Source organism: Lactuca saligna, chromosome 3, assembly GCF_052625555.1.
Source record: "Lactuca saligna cultivar CGN05327 chromosome 3, ASM5262555v1, whole genome shotgun sequence".
Lineage (NCBI taxonomy): Eukaryota > Viridiplantae > Streptophyta > Magnoliopsida > Asterales > Asteraceae > Lactuca > Lactuca saligna.
The window spans coordinates 50181090-50207365 of NC_136419.1; the positions used below are offsets into that span (position 1 = coordinate 50181090).

Genomic DNA, 26276 nt, shown 5'->3' on the forward strand with positions numbered 1-26276 from the left:
TAATCAGCTACGAAACAATCAAATTTAGGGACAACCTCCCACTACCAATTACCAATAAAAAAAAAACTTTTCAAGTCTACACACAAAATCCTCAATATCAAAAACATTTCCATCCACAACAAAATCACTTCCAACTCAACAAGAATCTGCTTCACAACAAACAAGTAACTTGATAATGTCTCTACAAGACATTGTGAAATTTCCTAGAGGTTATGCTTGTAATTTTGAATTTTGCATAGTTTATTTTAGTCGAATATTAAACTGTATTCACCTTAAATTTGTAGTAATTTGATTTACCACTAACTGAAACAAAAAACATAAATTCATCTATTCGCTTAAGTTAAAACGATCTATGTTTTGAACTTCAAAACAAGTTTGATTGATTGTGATTAAAATTTACACCGAAATCAAAATATCGATTAGGGATAATGATACTTATGTTAATCGAATAAAACTGATACCTAAATTGTTGTTTTTGATTTTTTTTTTAATTTATTCCTCGATTGTTCTTATCGATTGATACTATATTGTTCTCGATTGTTTATTGGTTAGAGATAATGATACTTAAGTTGATCGATAACATTGGTCACTAACTTTTCATTTTTTATTTTTGGATTTTAACACCATATTTTTCTTTTACAATTAAGTCACTATATTTTCAATTCTTTTTGCAATTCTGACCAATTGATCGGTTTGCTTCAGCTCATCCGGTTGCTACCGTTGATGTGACATGATGTCATGTCAGAACCGAAAAAAAGTGGTGCAAAAGTCACAATGTTTTCATTTTGTTTTGCGGTTTTGATATTAAGTTTTCAAACTTTTGCAATTTTGATACTAAGTTTTTTATTATTTCCAATTTGAAACATAAATGAAATAAACATATGCAATTTTCAACCCCATCAATGAAAATCTCCGTTTGTATATAGTTTTTGTTTATCCTATATTTGTAAATTTGTAAATAAGATTTGAACTATAAAACCTTAATTTGTAACAATATATACCCTTTGGGTTTCACTTATTCTTTGATGCAGTACTTTTACTGACTTTTTTGTCCCTCATCCCTCGTTTCTCTGACCTTGCATCTTGTACGTAAATAACTTGTTTTCATAACTTAAAACCATGCCTGCCTTTTGGTCGTAAAAACATTCATAGTGTATGTTTCTTGAATCAAAATTAAATCAAATATGCCTTTAAATTGATCTTAAAATAGAAAGAGAGAACCATGGATCGAATTAAAAGAAAGAAAGAGACTGTTAAAGACCAACTTACGCTTTACTGGCAACATAGATTGCATAAAGAGGACACTAGCAACACTCGAACTAATATTAACAATGACACATCTTTTCTTGTCAACCATTCCTTTAATCACAACTCTTGTTACCAAAGTCGTACCTATCACATTCACTTTCATCACATTCATCCAAACTTCTTCTTCAACCTTATGAAAGGCAAAGGTTTTGTCGATGTCATCGGTTTCTCTAGTGATGATAGCCCATGAATTTTATTTTTTGAGGTTCTTGGGTGCTCGGAAGAAAGTGATGAAAACCCATTTGAGGAAAGTGGTAATGAGTTTGAAAAGTGAAAGAAAACTATAACACTCGAAAAATCTAAGAAATTTAAAATTTTCAAAATCAACCATGAATCATCATTGTTTACAAAGATATTCATTGTTTCAAAAGTAACATCATATCAGAGTGTCCCAAGTAAACCACTCCCATGAAAATAGAAAAATGTGCACGATCAGACTTTCACTTTCCCATGATCCTCTGAAGTACCAGCAAGCTCCTAATATCTGAGGGAGATTTCGGAACCTCCCACTGCATAACTGCCTCGATTTTGGCTGGATCGACCAAAATCCCCTCCTGGTTAACGAGATGTCCGAGGAACTGGACCTCTCGTAACCAAAACTCACACTTCGAGAACTTGGCGTACAGTCGTTCCCGCCTTAGGACTCCTAGCAGCTCTCGCAAATGCTCATCATGTTGCTCTCGGGTCTAGGATTACACCAAGATATCATCAATAAATACTATGACCGAGCGGTCAAGCATCGGTCTGCAGACCCGATTCATCAGATCCGTAAATACTGCCGGTGCGTTAGTGAGCCCAAACGGCATCACCACGAACTTGTAATGTCCATAACGAGTTTGAAATGCGGTCTTCTCCACGTCTTCCTCTCTGACCCTAACCTGATGATACCCAGATCTCAAATCTATCTTCGAAAACCAAGATGCGCCCTGCAACTGATCGAAGAGATCGTCTATCCTCGGGAGTGGGTAACGGTTCTTCACCGTTAGCTTGTTCAACTCCCGGTAATCAATGCACATACGGTGCGAACCGTCCTTCTTCCGGACAAAAAGAATCGGCGCTCCCTATGGAGAACTGCTAAGTCGAATGAACTGCTTGCCCAACAGTTCCTGTAGCTACGATGATAGCTCCTGCATCTCTGGTGGCGCCAATTGGTATGACGCCTTAGCGATAGGGGCTGCACCTGGCACCAGGTCGATCTTGAACTCGACCTGCCTCTCTGGAGGTATCCTTGGCAACTCTTCCGGAAACACATCTGCAAACTCCCTGACCACTGGTACATCGGAAACTGAGGTCTGGTCCCTGATTCGCGTATCTACCACATACGCTAGATAACCCATACACCCATGCTGAATGTGCTGCCGAGCCTTGGCAGCTAAACAAAACCCTGATCCTACTCTGGTGCCCTCACCATATATAACCAGCTCCCCCCCCCCCACTTGGGGTTCGAACCACCACTCGTTGGCCCTCGCAATCAATCATAGCACTGAACCGACTGAGCCAATCCATACCCATAATCACGCACATCTCCCCCATGGGGATCGAAATCAAATCTATCGGAAAAGACACCCCGAAAATTACCAAGTCACATCCTCGATAAACTGAAGAAGCAGAAACCCCGTGTTCGTTGGCAATAGACAATCGCAACGGACACTCTAACTTGCTTACTGGCGCACGAAACTCCCTACTAAAAGACCGAGACACGAAGGACCGACTAGCCCCCGATTCAAATAAGAGCAAAGCAGGCAAAGAGTTCACCAAAAACGTACCTAGTCATAGTTACAACAGATAAGCATACATCATATAAATAAAACGAGATGAGGAAAGAAACATAGCAGCAACCACATCTGGTGCTGCTTTGGCCTCCTCTGCCGTGAGCTGGAAAGCACGACCCTGAGCCTTCGGAGGCTCTACCCTAACTGGTCTCCCATCCGTGATCCTCAAAGTATCCAGTTCTACCGCCTGCACCAGCTTGGCGGCAAGTAGTGGACAGTTGGCACTCATGTGACCAACCTGATCGCAGTGATAACATCACCTCATACTCTGAGCTGGGGTAGCCTGGCGACAATCTTTCGCATAATGCCCCTCCTTGCCACACTTGTGGCACACACTACCAGCCCGACATACACCAGAATGACCCTTGCCACACTTCCCACAAGTGCGGCCTTGCTGACCTCCAGTCCTAGCATCAGTGGTCTTAGGCTGCTTCGGTGCCAGCGGTGACAGTGTCAGGGCCGGACATTGCTCCCTTAGTTGTAGCGCAATCTCTAACTCCCGCCATCTGGTGGCCTCCTGCAACTCCATAAGAGTCACATCGCTGGGTAGATACAAATTGTCGGATATCAGTCTTGAGCATACTCAGATAACGGGTCATCTGAGACTGCTCGAAAGCAAACTCTGGGAAGAACATTTCCCGCTCGGTGAACATACATGTGATCTCTGTCACCGATTCTCCATCATGTCTCAAGCTCAGAAACTCTTGTGCCAAACATTCTAGCTCAACCCTTGGAATGTAACGGGCGCGAAATATATCCCTGAACTGCTCCCAAGTAACAGCAGCTCTCTAATCATCAGTGTAAGACCCAGTCGTAAGTCTCCACCAGTCCTTGGCCCCGAACCTAAGTAGGTTTAGAGCACACCTGACCTTCTGGTCCGTATGACACGAGCAGGTGAAGAAATACCCCTCCACATCTGAAATCCATCTTATGCCTTGATGGGATCCTGCATCCCATCAAAAGTAGGGGGCTTCATGTTATCGAAGTCCCTGTACTGGAAACCCCTACCAACTCATCCCCCTGTCGTAGATACAACTGATGCAGCTGCTGCGGCGGCTGTCTCTGCAAGGCTACGTAGTGCTCATCAAAATGCTCCACCATGGCGGTCTTAATCGACCCGAACGTTTCCGGCAACTCAGCCCAAAACAACGCAACAACCTCATCGTGTAGGATCGCTTGGATCCTATTATCCATCTCATCTGGCCTCATCTGGCCGATCATCTCGGATGCTGTCAGCTCCCCTGTCTGCCCTCTCCTGATCCTGATCCTAATCCCGAACCGGATCCGGTCACAAAGCGCCTGGTCATCACCATTCTGAAACACAACACAAGGCATCAGATAACTCATACGAATAATCGAGGACCAACCCCCGACAAAACCCTAGGGGTTGTGACTTCCTTGTTATGCATATGGGTCCTATGCTTTCAGTAGTACGGGCCCATACTACCTTGCACACCTACCCATATTTGTCCTAAGTATCATCACTAGGCCCCAACAATACACATAATCATATCGAGCACTCAAGCCTCGCTCGTAAAGGAAGGCTAAATTCCTCGAAGTCGGCGAACTCCTCCCAAACAACCTATCCACCCACAAAACTTCCACCAACCCTGCAGCACTAGTGTACGCTAGCCATACATAATGATGGACCCTATATACTTTCGAATATTCAATCCTACCCTAAGCTCCCAATCAAACAAGAACAGAACATAAGGCTAAATCAAACATTCTCAGGCTATAAGATCTTAATTATGTACAACCGTGATGCCTACACTAGATGACTACAGTAATGGTGTCAATTTCATATAAGGAAAACCCTAGGCTAGCAGGCGTCATGTATCAGGAAATTCTATCATGCAATTCCTGAAGATTCCTAGCCTAGTACTAGCATGTTGTTCTAACATATCACATAATCAATAACTGTATGGTATTTTGGGGTTTACTTACTGGCTCCGGCTGATCGTACACCCTGCATCCTCCTTTATTTATTTTGAAAACCAATTTCTTATAACATTTTGAAACCTTTCCTTGATTTGAGACTGGATTCACACAAATGTTCCTCCAATTCACTCAAACCAAAGCTCTGATACCAACTTGTAACACCCAAAATTTCAAACCAATTTAAACTTTATAAAACATGTCAAGTTCATCAAAACATTACAACTTTGTTTTCAAAATATTAATTATCAGAGTTTTTCCCAGAAACATAAACATAATAGGAGGAGCTGTACGATCACGCCTTTGCCTTGCCGCGATCCCCTGATGTACCTGAAACAATAAACTGAAACTGTAAGCCTGGAAGCTTAGTGAGTTACCCCAGAATACCGATACACATACAGTCCACATATCAATATCAACATTAACATATCATATCAATCAAAATAGAACAGCATGCACTGGGTCCACAACTTTACAAGCTGGACTACCCCTGGGCCCTCAGTACGAGTATGAAATGCCTACTGGGCCCTCAGCTCGTATCTGGTATGCCATCGAGCCCTCAGTACGAGTCTGGAATGCCTACCGGGCCCTCATCTCGTATCTGGAATGCTCCCGAGTCCTCAGTGTGAGTCTGGAATGCCTACCGGGCCCTCAGCTCATATCTGGAATACTCTCGGGTTTGTTGGCTACCGCACGGAGCAGTACAACCACAACCCACCCCACATAACATGTCGACATGTAACAGATAAATGCACATACAGGTAGTCAATCAGTATCACAGGTAGTCCAACAGATCTACCCGACTAGCATATCAACTGGCATACATTACTGACTCAACTCAACATATCAATAACTACTAGGATATCAAATCCAATGGGTCGGCCTTGGTGCCTTAGACCCCTTAGTATAGTGAGAATAACTCACCTCACAACTGATGTCAGAAAACTAGAAAGCTTCAACTCCCGGATCACCAACACGAACTTCACTACCTATAATTACCATACAACCCTTTTTCATAAGTTCCCAAATTATCAAAATACCCTCAGAAGTTATCTGGTCAACTCTTGGTCAAAGTCAACACCCACAGTCAAAGTCAACAGTCCATGTTGACTCGACTCGTCGAGTGCAGTTCACCGACTCGTCGAGTCCCTTCTGGACTCGAGAAGTCGTGAAATCCTTGATTGGCTCGTCGAGTCCTCCTTTAACTCGCCAAGCTCATACGTGCACAAGAATCGGGGGAACTTTAGTCGACTCACCGAGTTTTCTAACGACTCGTCGAGTTCAAGGCAAACTTCAATGGACTCGTCGAGTTGTTCATCAACTCGTCGAGTACACGACCAAATTCATCGAGCTCGCCGAGTTGTTCATCCAACTCGCCGAGTCCTCACCGACCTCCATCCATGCAGACGCTTTTTAAGCCATGGCAAGGCTCTAGATTACAGATCCAAGCCTATAAGGCATGTTTATCACGTAAAGTTGCAAACTTTACGCACATGCAAGGTTCTAAAGGCTCTAAATGACCAATCTATGCTTCCAATGGAGTTTTACACCTTGGGAGAGTCTCCTTCTTGCACAAGATGGAAACTTTATGTACTAAGAAGCCCAAAGGAGCTCAGTTCTGAAGTTACAACCTCAGATCTGAGGTTGCAAGGAAGAGTAGCTTCCAAACACACTATGAAAACCCTAGAAGTTGCCTACTAGAACGAATGAGGTTAGGGTAATGATTATACCTTCCAGAAGATGCTAACCACAGTAGATCTTAGTTCCTTTAAGGTCCTTGTTCCTGATTGCTTGGTCTCCAAGCTCTTTTCTCTTCAAGAATTCCTTTTTCAAGCTTAAAATGCAGAAGATGAGCTCACACACACGAATTGGACTTTGAGAGGGACAAGAGGCAATGAAGGGGAGGCTAGGGGGTGGCCAATGATCCTTTAAATATGGTGAAATGCCCCGAAATTTAGGGTTTCACCTGCCAGCTCCTACTCGTCGAGTTCGTTTGTGGACTCGGCGAGTAGATCACTAAGTTTGCGATCCCACCTCGCTGCTACTCGACGAGTAAGGCAGCCTTAACTCGTCGAGTAGGACTTAAAACTAAAGAAATTCTTTATTTAAATCCATACCTGAGAATCAGGGGGTTACAAGTTAACTATTAATATGATTGATAATGTTTGGTTCGTTGTTAATGTGTTAAGTTTTTTTTAATGTGTTAAAGTTCCAATTGAAGGTTAGTATCCAATTCTAGGCCTTTGAAAACGAATCAACCAATAAATCCACGAGGGAGACCAAGAAAGAAAGCTTATGAAACTGTTCATGTTCCATCAACATTCATAATGCAATAGTTGGTTATTCAGATGTGATGTATTGTGACATCCCCAAAATCACGGCCAGAAAAGACCGATTTTTGTTTATGCTTTATGAAAATCAGAGTACTTCATTTTATAAAAAGGTTGCGGAATTTGTTCCCAGAAAAACACGATAAATACGTTATTAAAACATTTTCGAAGAAACGTATTTTTATTCATCTTAAAACGTTTGGGATGTCATCGTTAATACAGAAACATAAGCATAAACAGAACTTACAATTATTTACACTAGTGATCTACATCTCTTTAAATCTCTCAGTGTAATGTCACTTCATTTCATCACCTGTGGTATACATAAACTGAGTGGGTCAGGTTGGGAAACCTGGTGAGTACATAGGGTTTTCAACCCACAATAATATAATTATTATGTTTAATCAAACAATCAACCCAATTACCCATCCCCATTATCTTCTTTACTCTTTAAGGATTTAACCTAAGAGTCATCTATCCTTCATTCGTTTATTCCGAAGTCCCTTACTTCCAGGGTTCTAGGATTGGCACTAAATCCATAGCTGCCAATGTTCGTTCATAAAGCACTAATTCCATAGCTGCTATAGTCTATTCATCGGGTACTAAATCCATAGCTACCAGTCTTTATCTAATAGGTACTAAGTCCATAGCTACCAATGTTCAATAGGTACTAAATCCTTAGCTACCAGCGTCTAACTAATAGGTACTAAGTCCATAGCTACCAATTCCCAACAGGTACTAAATCCATAGCTACCAACGTCTAACAGGTACTAAGTCCATAGCTACCGGTGTTTTTCCGGTAGGAACTAAGTCTATAGATGCCAATGTATACTCACGTCATCTTCTATCTCTCATCATTTATCTACCCATCATCATACCCAACTGTAACACCCCCCTCTGGCACGTATCACAATATTATCCGCTTTGGGTCACTCGGCACGAGGACTTCCCAGGGGGTCACCCATCCCGGTACTACTCCCGCCCGAGCACGCTTAACTGCAGAGTTCTTATGGGATCTGCTGCCCTCTACCAATTCCCAACAGGTACTAAATCCATAGCTACCAACGTCTAACAGGTACTAAGTCCATAGCTACCGGTGTTTTTCCGGTAGGAACTAAGTCTATAGATGCCAATGTATACTCACGTCATCTTCTATCTCTCATCATTTATCTACCCATCATCATACCCAACTGTAACACCCCCTTCTGGCACGTATCACAATATTATCCGTTTTGGGTCACTCGGCACGAGGACTTCCCAGGGGGTCACCCATCCCGGTACTACTCCCGCCCGAGCACGCTTAACTGCAGAGTTCTTATGGGATCTGCTGCCCTCACGACTTTAAAACGCGTTGTGATAGGGAAGGGAAGGTATCCACACCCCTTATAAGTAGATGTTTCGTTCTCCTTCCAAGCCGATGTAAGATCAGATGAAACCCACCTTCACCCCCCATTATAGGGTTCGACGTCCCTGTCGAACACATCGACCCGTGCCCTAGCTCTGATACCATTTGTAACACCCCCCTCTGACACGTATCACAATATTATCCGCTTTGGGCCACTCGGCACGAGGACTTCCCAGGGGGTCACCCATCCCGGTACTACTCCCGCCCGAGCACGCTTAACTGCAGAGTTCTTATGGGATCTGCTGCCCTCACGGCTTTAAAACGCGTTGTGATAGGGAAGGTATCCACACCCCTTATAAGTAGATGTTTCGTTCTCCTTCCAAGCCGATGTAGGATCAGGTGAAACCCACCTTGTGGGGCCAGACATAAAATAATTTCCCACATCGGCTCGGACAACGCTTCGTTTACTTTAAAATAATTTCCTTTGATGAAACCTAATATTATCACCACTAGATTTTAGTCTAATATTACCGTCACTAATTATTAGTATTATTATTATTATTATTATATAAGCGTTTAAACAATACTTTCCAACTACTATGTACAGACAGGGGCCAGACATAAAACACCGGAGGGCAGGACCATTTTGGCGTATAGCACTTCTGAAATCCAACAACCCTATGCGGCCCTTTAAACCAGATTCCCCGTACCGCGAGTAGTTAAAAGATATTATAACGACACTTATATAAGTCATAATAATAGCTCAAATATTTATTATAAATTTATAATAACAATACTAATTTTAAATATAAACTATATTTAAAATAGGGTAAGCATAACTTACTTTCAAGGGGATTTTAGCTAGGAGTCGGGCTCTGCAGGGGCAGAACTTCGTCGCTGAATCTTTCTAAGAAACATTCGTGTAGCGCTTCAGCGCTCACCTTACTATACTAAAACTACAGAAAGAGAAGTCGAATCACGAGGGACCGAAATGCTCAGGGGATAAGGAGAGAAAGACTCTTGAATCAAGAGAATGGTGCAAGAAATATGAGAGCCCAAAGCTCTTATTTATACTAATTGAATTTTCAAAAACTACCCTCCATAATTACTTAATGACCTTTTAGTTATATAAACAACTAAACACCCCTCTATAATACTATTTTAAATGGATTTAATGATATTTATACTAAACTAATGTCGAAAGAACTCAACATTAGTCTTATAATGACCGCATCGTCGATACCTTTCTAATGATATATACATATGTGTGTATATATATATATATATATATATATATATATATATATATATGTACGTATACATGATTTATACTTTATTTTAATACGTAAATATGCTATTATAATTTGTAACTCGTTCCTACGAACTCCGTTTTTGACGTTATTTATATCCACGCATAGGTGGAGACATACTCTACAACTTTCGTTTAGACTCCGTCGGCTAATTTTGACTTTATTTTTAAAGTTATATTTTTAACAGGCCGGGATTGGATTGGTTCGTCAAAATCTCATAACTTCTTTATCCGACGTCCATTTTCGTCTGTATTTTTATCATTACGCTACTAATAACGAGATCTTCGATTCTTGTTTAGGTTGTGTCGGCTAAAAATCAATCGATCTAAAATTCGAATTTCGGGTTGTACACCGCTAATCCGAAACTTCGAAAAATCATAACCTCTTCATACGAAGTCAGATTTGGGCGTTCTTTTTATCGATGTTCTTAGTTTAACATATTCTACGACTTTTGTTTAGAGCTCTAAGGCTAAATATCTCTCTATCATAAATTTACTATTTCACGCTTCCCGGCGCCGTGCCGGTTCTGACGCGAAACTTCGACAGGTCATAACTTCTTCGTTATAACTCGGATTTCGGCGTTCTTTATATGTACGGAAACCTTGTGACATATTCTACAACTTGGTTAAGATTATTTATTCTAAATAATCTTTTTGTAGAAATTCGTTTTCGATCCCTATTACCTCTAAATTGACTAGCCCGGATCTGCGAGCGTTACAATTATCTCCCCCTTAGGATGATTACGTCCCGTAATCATCAACGAAACAGGGCTCGTATAATGATTCCATACGTCATCTCTTCATCCTAGGTAATAATTATAACTTCTATATTCCTTCAAGTCTATCTCTTAGACTCATTGACTGTAAGCAGTACTCGATCGTGCACCTGCTCTCTACCTCACGCTAGACTTCAAATTAAGACCTATCATCATGTGATGCACGTTTAGACTTAGGTCTCTTAGAGTTAAATTCTAAAATAGACTATGCCTTCCTTCATGTTCTAATGTGATATAATCACACTTTAACATGTAGCGTTTCTGGCTACCAACTTCTTTAACAACGAACGCGATACTTCTATTGATCGCTTTGATTTCAATTGTTTGGTTTAAGTCGGACGCTACATCAAACTTGGTTCCCTGAACCACGCAACATACTCAATTCGGTACGACCACTAGGGTCGGAAATTAACAATCTTTTTAGTCATTATCGAAACGATGGTAATGACATACTTGAAAAAAAAACAGAATCAATTACTAGCTTCTTGGTAACCTTGTGACTTTCCCTGATCCAAGTGTGAGTCTTGTGCTTCCGGTAGTATAGGCCTCTACTACCATTCACACCTACTCATTCTCGTCCCAAGTATTGTCTCGCAGTTTCCCAAGTCACCATGCAGCAATTCATACAATCATTTAACACATCAGATAACAAAACGAAGGTTTTATATCATTTCTTGAAACGATTACATAGGTGTTCAAGTTCACCCTAGACTATGCCTCTACTAGGCTACATCATACGAAACTATGACTACTGTATAATCCGATCCTCGGGTAAGAAGTCCTCATTCTTGATTCCTCGCATGGTTCTCTGCTTCGTCGAGGATTATGTGAAATGCCCTTGGCCTTGGTGGCGTTTCTGGTCTTGCTGCTTTATTTTTCCTTGGGCAGTCTCTGGACATGTGCCCCTTGCCTCCACATCCATAGCATACTTTGTCATTATGCGTGCAGTCTTTGGAATAGTGACCAGTCCTTCCACACTTGTAACAAGTCACTTCTTCGTTGCACTTTCCACCATGCTTCTTCTTGCATCTATCACACCATCTTGCTTCACCTCCATTTGCTCCTCCAAGCTTTGAGAATTTGCTTTCCTTGTTCGGCCTTGAAGATCCTTCAAACTTCTGCTTCTCTCCTACCTTATCTTTTTCTAGACCCTTTTCTCTTATCTGGGCCTCTACGTTCTTAGCTGCCCTAACAGCTGCTTTCAAGGTAGTTGTCATTTTGACCATTGGGCCAAAGTCAGTGGGCAGCCTGTTAGCAAACCTATCAATCTTGGAGAGTTCAGTATGCACCAAGTAGGGGAATAGCTTCATCCTCTCGGTGAATGCGGTGGCATACTCATCAACACTCATCTTTCCTTTCTTCAGGTTGTGAAACTCGTTGTTTAGGTCTATCAGATCTATCTCCAAGTAGTATTGCATTTTCAATTGTTCCAAAAACTCTTCCCACGACATCCTTAAGGCTTCTCCTCGTGGCATCGTATCTGCCAATAGCTTCCACCAACTCAAGACTCCAGTTTTCAGTTGTCTTACTGCGAAGACAGTCTTCTGTTTCTCGTTACAGCTGCAGCTCTCAAACACCATCTCCATCTCAGAGATCCAATCCATAATCTCAACCGGCTTCGGGCTTCCTGAGAGACTTGGTGGTTTCGAACCAAGAAATTCTTGTACATCCGCCCATCCTTGTTGTTTCTCCCTTCTGGACCATCCTTTTGCTCACCTTGAGTCCCTACTTGACTCACTTGCCGGTTGTAGTTCCCTTCCTCAGATTGCTTGGGAACTGGCTCCGTCGGTTCAACATGTACGGTAGGTTCGTCCCTGTTCAACATTTGTCTCATTTCTTCCCTTTGTTCAGCTAACATAGCCCGAATCATGGCTTGAACTCCAGCCATGGTGACTGGCTCAGGCGCAACTTCTTCAACAACAGGTATTTGCTGAACCACTGGGGGTTGGTTTCGGTTCCCATTCACATTTACGTTTCCGCTACGGGTTCTTGCCATCTTGATCTCTACACCGAATAAGGTGAATCTAGATCTTAATTTAGGATTGACGTCTTAAATCATCCTTATCACCCCGAAACGTTTATATGCTAGTTCTAATATCGTAGTTAAACTCTTAGAATCCTAAACACATAAGGTTTCCAGATCCGGTCGGCAACAGACCATAGATCCGAACAAATCATATCATGCGCAAAGCATTTAGCACATAAAAGCAATTTAGGCATTATTCCTAAAATAAGCTAGTGCTCACACCTCACAATCATCGCTTAGCATTCTAAGTTTAAGTCTAGAAATAAATCCATATTCCTAGTTCTCTTAAACTAATGCTCTGATACCAACTGTGACATCCCCAAAATCACGGCCAGAAAAGACCGATTTTTGTTTATGCTTTATGAAAATCAGAGTACTTCATTTTATAAAAAGGTTGCGGAATTTGTTCGCAGAAAAACACGATAAATATGTTATTAAAACATTTTCGAATAAACGTATTTTTATTCATCTTAAAACGTTTGGGATGTCATCGTTAATACAGAAACATAAGCATAAACAGAACTTACAATTATTTACATTAGTGATCTACATCTCTTTAAATCTCTCAGTGTAATGTCACTTCATTTCGTCACCTGTGGTATACATAAACTGAGTGGGTCAGGTTGGGAAACCTGGTGAGTACATAGGGTTTTCAACCCACAATAATATAATTATTATGTTTAATCAAACAATCAACCCAATTACCCATCCCCATTATCTTCTTTACGCTTTAAGGATTTAACCTAAGAGTCATCTATCCTTCATTCGTTTATTCCGATGTCCCTTACTTCCAGGGTTCTAGGATTGGCACTAAATCCATAGCTGCCAATGTTCGTTCATAAAGCACTAATTCCATAGCTGCTATAGTCTATTCATCGGGTACTAAATCCATAGCTACCAGCGTCTAACTAATAGGTACTAAGTCCATAGCTACCAATTCCCAACAGGTACTAAATCCATAGCTACCAACGTCTAACAGGTACCCATCATCATACCCAACATATTCGTATATATAAAATACGTATACAGTTTAAATCCTTTAAAACATGTATAAAACGTTCATCCAGCATAGACAGCAAGTATTCAGATAATATGCACACATAGCACGTAGTTTATATAAAATACTTCATATCTATGTGTAAGATGAAAGAGACTATGCACTCACCTGAGAAGGTGGTGACTCGGTACTCGGACAACGCTTCGTTTACTTTAAAATAATTTCCTTTGATGAAACCTAATATTATCACCACTAGATTTTAGTCTAATATTACCGTCACTAATTATTAGTCTTATTATTATTATTATATAAGCGTTTAAAAAATACTTTCCAACTACTATGTACAGACAGGGGCCAAACATAAAACACCGGAGGGTAGGACCATTTTGGCGTATAGCACTTCTGAAATCCAACAACCCTATGCGGCCCTTTAAACCAGATTCCCCGTACCGCGAGTAGTTAAAAGATATTATAACGACACTTATATAAGTCATAATAATAGCTCAAAAATTTATTATAAATTTATAATAACAATACTAATTTTAAATATAAACTATATTTAAAATAGGGTAAGCATAACTTACTTTCAAGGGGATTTTAGCTAGAAGTCGGGCTCTGCAGGGGCAGAACTTCGTCGCTGAATCTTTCTAAGAAACATTCGTGCAGCGCTTCAACGCTCACCTTACTATACTAAAACTACAGAAAGAGAAGTCGAATCACGAGGGACCGAAATGCTCAGGGGATAAGGAGAGAAAGACTCTTGAATCAAGAGAATGGTGCAAGAAATATGAGAGCCCAAGGCTCTTATTTATACTAATTGAATTTTCAAAAACTACCCTCCATAATTACTTAATGACCTTTTAGTTATATAAACAACTAAACACCCCTCTATAATACTATTTTAAATGGATTTAATGATATTTGTACTAAAATAATGTCGAAAGAACTCAACATTAGTCTTATAATGACCGCATCGTCGATACCTTTCTAATGATATATACATATATATATATATATATATATATATATATATATATATATATGTACGTATACATGATTTATACTTTATTTTAATACGTAAATATGCTATTATAATTTGTAACTCGTTCCTACGAACTCCGTTTTTGACGTTCTTTATATCCACGCGTAGGTGGAGACGTACTCTACAACTTTCGTTTAGACTCCGTCGGCTAATTTTGACTTTATTTTTAAAGTTATATTTTTAACATGCCGGGACAGGATTGGTCCGTTAAAATCTCATAACTTCTTTATCCGATGTCCATTTTCGTCTGTATTTTTATCGTTACGCTACTAATAATGAGATCTTCGATTCTTGTTTAGGTTGTGTCAGCTAAAAATCAATCGATCTAAAATTCAAATTTCGGGTTGTACACCGCTAATCCGAAACTTCGAAAAATCATAACCTCTTTATACGAAGTCAGATTTGGGCGTTCTTTTTATCGATGTTCTTAGTTTAACATATTCTACGACTTTTGTTTAGAGCACTAAGGCTAAATCTCTCTCTCTATCATAAATTTACTATTTTACGCTTCCCGGCACCGTGCCGGTTCCGACGCGAAACTTCGACGGGTCATAACTTCTTCGTTATAACTCGGATTTCGGCGTTCTTTATATGTACGGAAACCTTGTGACATATTCTACAACTTGGTTAAGATTATTTATTTTTAAATAATCTTTTTGTAGAAAATCGTTTTCGACCCTATTGCCTCTAAATTGACTAACCCGTATCTGCGAGCGTTACATGTATTAAGGATCAAATGTTTTTTTTAATCATAGTTTCATGTTATAATGTTATATTTATTAAGTTTTAGTATTTTTTTAATTGATATAAATTTATATTTATTAATGTTATATATAATATTATATTATTAAGATTAATGTTATAGTTATTAATTTTTTAATAATTAATGGTCCCCGATTAATCTCCAGTTAGCCGATCAATCTCTTGACACCGGTCCACCCCCAAGCTACCGTCGAACGATTTTGGCAACCGTTATATATATATATATATATATATATATATATATATATATATATATATATATAAAAGTTAGATCCAACGAGGACTTAAAAATAATTGAGGAGAAATCATTGCTGCATGATTGAAAAAATAAAAGGTGAATATTTGATTTTATTTCTCGTCAATATATCTCCCAAGATGATATGGCGTATTGGTAATTATGTGCGATATTTTGATATTTTTCGGCAAAAGTTAATTGTTTGGAGGTTAAAGGGATAAATAAGAAAAAAAAACATCCAAGCGCGCATTTCGTCCCCCTTCTCTTTTTTCTCTTTGTCACATGTCAAGTCCATATTTTTTTTTCTTCAAACTTTGTTTTTTGTCATAATTTTTTTTTACTTTAAAAAAAATCTGAAAAAATCATAGTTTTTAAAATTTATTTCTCTACAAAATAAGCACTATCATGAAAGCTAATATATATATATATATATATATATATATATATATATATATACTAGCAGTGTACCCGCGTAAAGCGGCGGAGCGTGTAAATTCTTTCGGTGATATGTTTCCTCTACAAAAATGTTATGTTACAAAAGAAGGTACATGTCGAAGACAAAATAATCAAACTATGGTGTTATTTGGGAAATGAAGTCATTTTTTGTTCCTGAACGGTGGTTTTATAGCAGAGGAGGGAGCAAATAGGTATATGAGATTGAATGGATATTTGAATCAACATGCTAAATTTAAGGATATTTAAAAGGGTTCAAAATTTGAATGAATCCGAGATTTGAGGGAACCATATCAAATTGTTGAGAAATATAAGGAGATTTGATGATAAATATTTGAATTCAAAATATGGTTAAAATTTAATATTATTTTATTAATGATTACTTGTACTATCAGCTTCATCATTTGGACGTCTTAAAAAAAATATTATTATTATAATCAATCTATTTTTAGAAATAGTTAGATTTCTTTTATAAGATAGTAAAGATATATATATATATATATATATATATATATATATATATATATATATATATATATATATATATATATATATATATAAAATCCTAGAGAAAAAATCTCAAAAAATTATAAAAATGTAAGGGATACTTCAAGTCAATATACTAGTGATTTTTTAAAAAGAATTTTTCAAAAATAAGTTTATGAAGTATTTATTTTTAATTTTATAAATATTAATTTTTAAAAAAATATTGAAACATAATAGGATGCATAATGTAATGATTCAAAAAAAACTTTTTATTTAACTATGTAACAACGTAAATTTTTGAAATAATTTTTTTATTTTATTTTCCAAACAACATAAAACTCATACAATATTTTCAAATCTCATGTTCGTCAAATATCATCATAATAAAAACATATCCCAAGATCAAAATACAATTCTCTGTCATTGTGTATCGATCATGCCGACGCCTTCCCACGATAACCACTGGTACTTGAAACACATATCACACAACACGGTAAGCATAAATGTTGGGACCTTCCGGTCCATGTGTCTCAGGGGACTTCCATCCCAACCCTAGTAAACCTTCCGACCCTACCCGTATGACTTTCCGGTCCTCATCATCTTGACCTTCCGATCCATACACTGTTGACCTTCCGGTCCATATCATGGTATTCATAACATAACATAACACAATACATATCATATAACAACATATATCACATACTCCGCATAGCAGATAAGACCTTCCAGTCACACATAGTTGCCACTCTAGGTAAAGTATAGTGAGGAGACTCAACTCGTATGAAGTCGGATAAACTCTCATGCTCGAATATCCCGACCTAGCCTCCTCCTATCAACAGGATAACATTTCTAATCAAAATCCTCTTATGTTCTCATCTATAATAATAGGTAGAAGACCATTCTATCCCCCCCCCCCCTCCTTGACCTCTTTTGAATCAGCTTGACCAAAACCCCAAGATCAATGGAAGTCAACTCTAGTCAATGGTCAAACTTTAACCAGACTCGTTGAGTGCACATGGATGACTCGGCGAGTCCAAGCGTGTCCTCTGGATCCTTCTAAAGCCTCACTCGACTCGTCGAGTGAACCTTCCACTCGACGGGTACCACTGGTCATGAATCGCGGGGCAACCCTAACTCGACTCGTCGAGTCCCTTTATGGACTCGGCGAGTTCCTTCCATGGCAACACTCAATTGACATTATGGGGTTAGATCTGTTTCTTTCATGTATAGATCTAACTTCCCAAGGCTCAATAACTACGTAAATGTTCAATCTTTACACCCATGCAACACATATAAGACTCTTTTTGGTGAAATAGCTTCTAAAATGGCAACCTAGGTTCATATCTCTAATGGAACAGCATAAAGCAGGGAGGTTAGGGATCTCTAGACCTCTCAAGGTCCAGATCCAGAGTTTAACACTCAAAGGGACATCATAAGCATCATATCCAAGCCAATACAAGGTAGAGAAAACCCTAGATTCAAAGGTTTTACACCAAAACAGAATAAGAATCGATTTAATACCTCAAAGAAGGAGTTCCTTGCTTAAAACCACAGAATAGCAACCCCCTTGACCTTCTCTTGCTGGAAACTCCCTCTTCTTTGCAAAAACCACATAAAAAAGGATCAAAATAGCTCTTCTTCTCACACCACACACTCAAGCTCACTAAGGTTTCTCTCTATGGACTGGTAGCCGCAAATGAGGGCCATAAGGTCCCTTAAATAGGGCACATGCCCGAGGATTTAGGGTTTCCACCCACAGCGCGGACTTGTCGAGTCCGTTCATTAATCCAGTCAGCAAATCGCGATCCTACTCGACGAGTCTAGGCGTCAACTCGTCGGGTCCCTCCTCATAACTCAAAATAAATAATTTAAATTTGGTACCAGGATATCCGGATGTTACAAACTAGTTTATGATCCTTAATTTTTTATGATCTAAAAATATTTAGACTAAAATATTTTATAATCATTTGTTATATCTTTTATGATTTAAAATATATAATGATCCGTAATTTTTTTTTTGAAAAAAAAACTATATTTAATTCAATATATTATATATCTAAAATCATATGATTAAAAAATAATTTGATTCAAAATACTGTGATTCAAAATAATTTGATTTAAAATATTATGATCCAAAAATAATATGATTAAAAAAAAGTATTAACGGAAAATATTATGATCATTAATATTATTTTTATTTAAAATTTTATAATTGTTAAACATTAAAAAATCAAATTGATATTTAGTTTAAATAATAAAAAATAGCAAAAAAAAAAAAAAACCAAAAATTAAAACACAAATAAAGAAAAACATTAGTATCTTCAAGCATGTAATAATAATAATAATAATAATAATAATAATAATAATAATAATAATAATAATAATAATAATAATAATAATAATAAAACGAAATTTCAGTATAGATCCACATTGTGAATCTACTCAGATTGATATTGTGAATCTCCCATATTCATATTGTGAATAATAGTAAGTTAAATTCATATTGTGAATATTAAAATTATAATATCTACAGGTCAGAATCACACCGTGAACCTAAACTGATCAAGTTTTCATTTTTATTTTTTTTTAATAATCGATGTTGATGTTAATTAATAGATGAAAAAAATTGAAATTTTTGGTATAATTGTTTTTTTTTTTTTTGATAAAGCTAAACTTAAATATTGAAAAAAACAACAAAGCGAAGTGGATTTTTTTCGAATTTTTTATTTTTTTAATATATTAATATAGATGTCTATGAAAAGAGAACAAAAAATCATGAACAATGGTATATTTGATTTTTTCTAATAAAAAACATGACTTAAAAAAATTAAAACGAAAAAAAATGGTGAGTTTTTTTGGTAAAAAGGTGGGGTTTATGGTATAATCCGGTGTATATGCGTCCAGTGTACAAGCCGTTGATTGTTTTAAATTTTGACGTCACAATTGATTCCTTGGTTTCTTGTTCTCTATTGAACTCACCATATATATATATATATATATATATATATATATATATATATATATATATATATATATATATATATATATATATATATATACCTCAAATGTTGAATTTGAGAAGTACGGTCTTTTATGCAATTTGTACAATAAATTTATGCGATAACTTATTATAGAAAATCAAGGAAGTAGATCGGTCAAAATCAGACTTATTATTCCTTATTTTAAGCAAATAAAATCGGTCTACAAATGAAGTCTATATAGCATATCTTATCTCTTCCCCACCACTAACACACTCTAAACTATCCGCTTATCAACGAATTCTGGAACTCCATTCATCCTCCTCCATGACCACCTTCACCACTGTCTGACTTCATCTCATGAGGGTTCACCATCCCAACACCTTAAAATCCAGTCAAATCAACAACATCACCTTCACCTTAATCTCTCATCTCTTGTCCCACTTGGCTACTTCCTCAATCGTAAACATCTTTGCCACCAAATGTCAGCTTCACCATCTTCTCTATCGTCCACCCCCTTCACTAGATCTGTCAACACAAATAACCTTGAAACCATATATTCTCCACCTTTATTTGTCTCTTTAACATCCACCAACACCACCTCAAAGTTATGAAGGCGGATTCGTCGAGTCCATGTACGATCTCACCATTAAAGCCATCATATCCCTCAATGTCTATAATTTTTTTCTTATTTCTTTTTTGCTTTAGTGAAAAACAGAATGGAGCCTCTTCATAGATAAAACGTTAAAAAATTCAACCCCAACCATTATCTAGGATAAAAATCATATATTGTTTATTTGTAGCTTCAAAAGCTCTGAAATTAAGTTGAATTGAATCGAGATTCTAAGATTTCCCAATTCTTCATACAAAATTTCAATCAATAGATCTTGACTCTTAAACATGTTGGTTTTTCTTGGATAATGTTTGTTAATTTTTGTTTCATCCTGTTGGTGTGTGTATGTCTTGGCTTTGTAAGTTTTAATAGTCTAATTTGATCACTAAACTGATGGATGAGCTCATTAGATATGGAATTCGTGTGGCATGTTTACTATCTCTACATCAGTTTTATGTTTTTTCATGTTTCTTTTGTAAGTATGATATATCAACTGACAGTCGATAAACAACTCAAGACTGAAGCTGACTTAAAAGTCAAGACTTTGTACAATTACAACTTACACGTTTTCCACCTTATCTTTTCCATTTTTCTTATCAAATACTCATCCTTTTCATCTTTCTTAACATGAGTTATGATCAATTTTGGCCAAAATAGATCCAAACATAGAAACAAATGATAATAAGGTGTGTATTAAATGTCCCTACTATAAAACTACGCTCGATTTGTTGTGTTTCTTTCATTTTTGTGAATTTTCATTTGTCATTAGATGCCTAATTTTGTTTGAATTCGATATTTTTATGTTGCCAGTTTATTTTGCAATTAAGACTACAAATAACACTTTTTATGGTATTTTAGATTTGTTTATGGTGATATTTCAAATCTATGTTGTAGATCTGGATGAGAAATGACTTTTGAGATGAAAGATAGTTTTTGGATATGGATGGAATTAGATTAAAAAAAGGTTTTTTTTTAGATTTACATCTAACTTTTAATATTTCTTGGAACTATGTTTATATGTTTTTTGTATGTTTTGTAGGGATTTGTGATCTCAAATTTTATCTAGAAAAATTAACAGATTTGCATCATGCTAATTACAATTGGTCTATTCAACAAAGCATTTCAAGTGACATATGGTTTGGTTCAATTAATTTTAGGTTTTTGTTTATTTGATTATCATTTCAAAGTTGTTACAGATCATTATTGACGCTAGCTACCAGTGTTATCGATGGCAATAGCGAGGTCATAGCGACAACTTACCTATAAGCTATGTAGCGATAGCGATGAAATAGCGATGACTATTTCATTTTTAGAGAATACCTTTTAAAAAATTTATACTACTTTTACCTTTACTTAATTAGTAGTTATAACTAATAAATAAGCTAAAAACCCCAAGACTATAACTCAAATAAGTTCTAAAACATGCATTCCACCAAAAAAAAGAAAAATAAGTGTTAATCTTAGACTCTAAAGTACGATTCACAAATCATCCAACTCCTCGTATACGGGCTCATCATCAACTTCTTCTTCCACAACTTCTTTATAAGGTCCAACATCATTTTCCTCTTCATCTTCGTCTATCAACTGTTGTCCTCTAGATCGCGAGCTAGACTCAACACCCTCTTTCCTCCTACTCGTTCTTCTTGAAGCATAAGGCTCCTCATCCACCCCCATAGCCTCCGCAACTACACCCCACGTCAAGTTATCACCCTCAAACACAAAAGCATCTTCTTCCCCCTCCAACGAATCATTCGGATCTTGAACGGTCGAGTCGTCTAAGATGATCGGGTCAATCGTATCACGCATATCATACCTCCTTCTTAAAGCCCGATTATATTTTATGTAAACTAAATCATTTAGTTTTTGCCATTCAAGTTGGTTTCTTTTTTTGGAATGAAGCTACAAAAATAAAAAATAAACATTAGTAAGTATTATTAAAAGAAATATATTTATATATTTCTATTTATTTTAAAAATAATGAGCTACTTACTTGTTCAAATACGCTCCAGTTACGTTCACACCTCGATGAGCTACACGTAAGACTTAACACCTTAATGGCAAACTTTTTAAGTGTCGGTGCCGACGATCCATATTGCATCCACCACTCCGCTGGTGAAAGCATTGGTCTCATTTTTTTAGCCATCAGAATCCCAAAAAGTCCTTGGGCACCTCTATATGTAGGGAGCTCGGTGTTAATCTTCAACTCCTCCTCTTCCGACAATGACAACTTATGTATGCATACCATCAACCCCTTAATCACCTCACTGTCATCTTCCACGTTCGGGTTATTGTAATATAATCCCAGATTCAAATAGTGGCTGGCCGCATGCAAATCTTGGTGTAGTTGACAATTCCACCTTTTGTCAATTATTTCAAAATTTTGTTTATACTTGTCTTTTTTTGTTGTTGAAAGACGATGCAATCCTTTCTTTTGCTCTATCCATGGCTTCATAAATGTATCCCATTGGAGGCTTTTTTTCACTATCTACCAATCGAAGCACCGTTAATAAAGGCTCACCAACTTTGACCGCAATATCTATATTGGTCCAAAAATTAGGAGAAAATATAGTGTTTGCCGTTTGAGCTCCTCCCCCTCCCGCTTCTCCTGGGAACTTGCTTTTGTTCCATGCTTCAGATGTGAACATCTTCTTCAAAATTTTCTTGTGATTTCTAAAGCAATTCAAAGTTATGAAGGCGGTTGCAAACCGGGTCTTTGCGGGCCTAACCATATCTCTTTGGCCCGTGAATTCTCTCATCATATTCAAAAGTAAGGTGCGGTTGTAGATGTAACTATTGGCTGCAATTGCTTTATCAAGTGTCTTTTTAAGATGGGGCATTTTAAAGATGTCCTCAAGCATCAAATCGATGCAATGCGCCGCACACGGAGTCCAATATATATGTGGATATTTTTCTTCCACAAGTCGACCGGCTAAAACATTGTTGCTAGCACTATCCGTTACAATCTGAACCACATCTTCCGGGCCCGTTTTTTTTATGAAGTGATCAAATAATTTGAATAAGTATTCACCTGTTAATTAGAAACATGAAAAAACAGCATTAAAAACAATAAAAGCAACATATAAAACAGAAAAAAAAAAAAAACAGGAAATAACAGGAATAAAAAAGGAAAAAAATAGCATATAAAACAGAAAAAAAACAGCATAAAAAAGGAACAAAAAAATAGCATACCTGTATGAGAACAAGCAGAAGCATCTAACGATTCTATAAACATACTTCCTCGTGGAGTATTTACTAGGAAGTTAATAAGTGATCTTCCTTTTCGGTCCCTCCAACCATCCGCCATCAAAGAACATTTGTATGACTTCTTCTCCGCCTCATTTAATGTCAATAGTTTTTTTGTGTGCTCCATCTCTAGCTTCAACATAGGAACACATACTTCATGATAGCTAGGGGGTTTCATACCACAACCATGTACAACAACCGCTTCAAGTGCGGGCCCAAAACTATCACACTTCACTGCATTGAATGGAATACCAGCATCATACATCCAACGACATATCTTTTGAACCGCATCAAGTCTTAACTTTTTGTGGACTTCTTTATGTTCAGAGGTTCCAACCAAGTACCCCTTTCTCTTCCCTGTTTTCTCAGATGGCGGGTACATCACATCCAAAGGCCCTTTCGTGGGGTTCTTTGTGATTACAGCTGAGCCACTGGACGACATGGGCCTCTTGCTTTTTGATTGGAAAAAGTCACTATTAGTCGTATCTTCTTCATCTTCATTGTCTAAATCAACAATGGCATCGTCAAAGTGAGGTATTTTGTTCAACTCTTCTTTATGTTGTTTCCTTTTCTGAAATTCATCTTTAAAACGTTTCTGCACTTCGACTGGAACTTTGGTACATTTTTTTACTGAGGGGGAATCAGCAACAAGGTGATGCTTGTGTCTTATAATCCCACCCTTGGAAAGGAAATTACAAAAATCACATACCACCCAAGCATTAACCTTTCCTTCAACTGGTTTCCCATAACCCCATCCCGGATCATTACTAGCCATATCTATTTCACAAACAAATCATAGATAAGCATGAAGTATATGAATTAAGTTACACCATTACACATTTGAGTGATATTAATGACTTACTGAATAAATGCATAACAGATTAACAGCCATAACTGATTAAATACATACATATATATATATATATATATATATATATATATATATATAAACAGATGTTACAGATTAACAGCCATAACTGAATAAATGCATAACAGATTTACAGCCATAACTGATTAAATACATATATATATATATATATATATATATATATATATATATAAAACATATGTTACAGATTAACAGCCATAACTAAATAAATGCCTAACTGTTACACATTTGAGGTATACATTTACAACAAACAAAGAAAGAAAACAGAGCATAAAAATAATCTGTTAAAAAACACAAAAAAATCACCTGTGAAGCTGAGATGGAGAGAAGAGTTGGTGCAGGACTGCAAGTCAGTTGTCGGAAGTGAGGAGTACTTTGATTGCAGGAGAAATCGCAGGAAGAAAGGAAGGAGCTGGCGACGGAAGCGAGAGAGAAGCGAGTGAGAGGCTGAGAGCGTACGAGCCTTCTTTGACTTAGTCAACTAAAAAAACCCTGAAACGGGTCTATAAATACCATATAAAAAAAAGAGAATTGAGAAATGTCGCTACGTCGCTATGCAATCGCTATTTAACCCATAACGACACTTGGTCGCCTCGCCTCGCTAAACGCAATAGCGGTCGCTATGATCGCTATTGATAACACTGCTAGCTACCCAAAAGGTAATAATAGGTTGACTGATTATCATTTCAAAGTTGTCAAATTCATGATAGGTCTGTTTGATTACTTTTTTAATAACAAGATTACATATATGATTAAATTTTAAGATTTCATAATTGTAATTGATCTTAGGAAAAGCTTAATGTTGCAAATAATGATTAGTAAGAAATCTAGAAGTCTGTATTTGAAAAAACAAGTGAATTAATCTCCCAAACATCACATGATGCCTTTTAACAATGGTAAGTGGGATATGTATTCATACATAATAGTGGCATGCCTTCATTTTTCTATTATAGTAGTGAACTTTTCTTGGATATTGTGATTTAATCTACAATTTGAGTTTATTTTATTCCATTTTAGGTATTTAGATTGGATTAATTGATCCACCATAATAGATGGATCCCAAATTACTATGATCTAATATATTGGAAAATGTGGAAAGTACACACTTTTGGTTGCATGGATGATCGACAAGTTTTGACCGAATTCCAAGAGTGCAAGAAGGCATACCCAGATGGATATATAAGGTGTTTAGCCTTTGATAATGATGTGAGGAATGCTTAGTGCATTTATGATGTTATTTAGTTGATTGAGATGGCTAATAAGGTGAATATTATATTATCCTTTTGAATATTATGTAATTTTCCAAGGGATAAAAGTGTAGTTTGATTTTAAAATTTCAGCTGAAAGATAATGAAAATGTTGAACAGTCCACCTAAGCATCTTATGTTAAATAATAGATTTTTCTTGAATGAGTTAATTTTCATATCTTATTGGGACTCTGACTGTGTGGATGACATGATCAATTGAGTTGGCTTACTTGCATAAGGTAAGTACGGAATATGTGTGGCTTACTTACACGAGGTTAATTTTCTTTGTACAACTATTGGAAGATATTTCCAATTATATCTCTATGCTTATTGTTTCTTTCGTATTACCATGAAAATCCAAATGAGACACAAGACAAAGTTGCATTGATTTTTTTTTTATGGATAGGCAAAGAAGACATGAGAGTTTTATTATGACAAAACTGCACAAATGGTCCCTGTGGTTTGCTCAAAATTGTCACTTTGGTCCAAAAAAGTTTTGACTAGCACCACAGGTCCAAAGTTTTCAT

At 37.1% G+C, this 26276-nt stretch overlaps 1 protein-coding gene across 1 annotated transcript; it reads right to left on the bottom strand.

The window, feature by feature from the left end:
- Positions 1-22754: 22754 nt before the first annotated feature.
- Positions 22755-24388, bottom strand: LOC145035496 (uncharacterized). The gene is made up of 2 exons (XM_078984030.1): positions 23560-24388; positions 22755-23398 (listed from the first exon to the last, which is right to left on the bottom strand). Exons 1-2 carry the CDS (start codon positions 24386-24388, stop codon positions 22755-22757), a joined length of 1473 nt encoding a protein of 490 aa, XP_078840156.1.
- Between the last annotated feature and the right edge of the window lie 1888 nt (positions 24389-26276).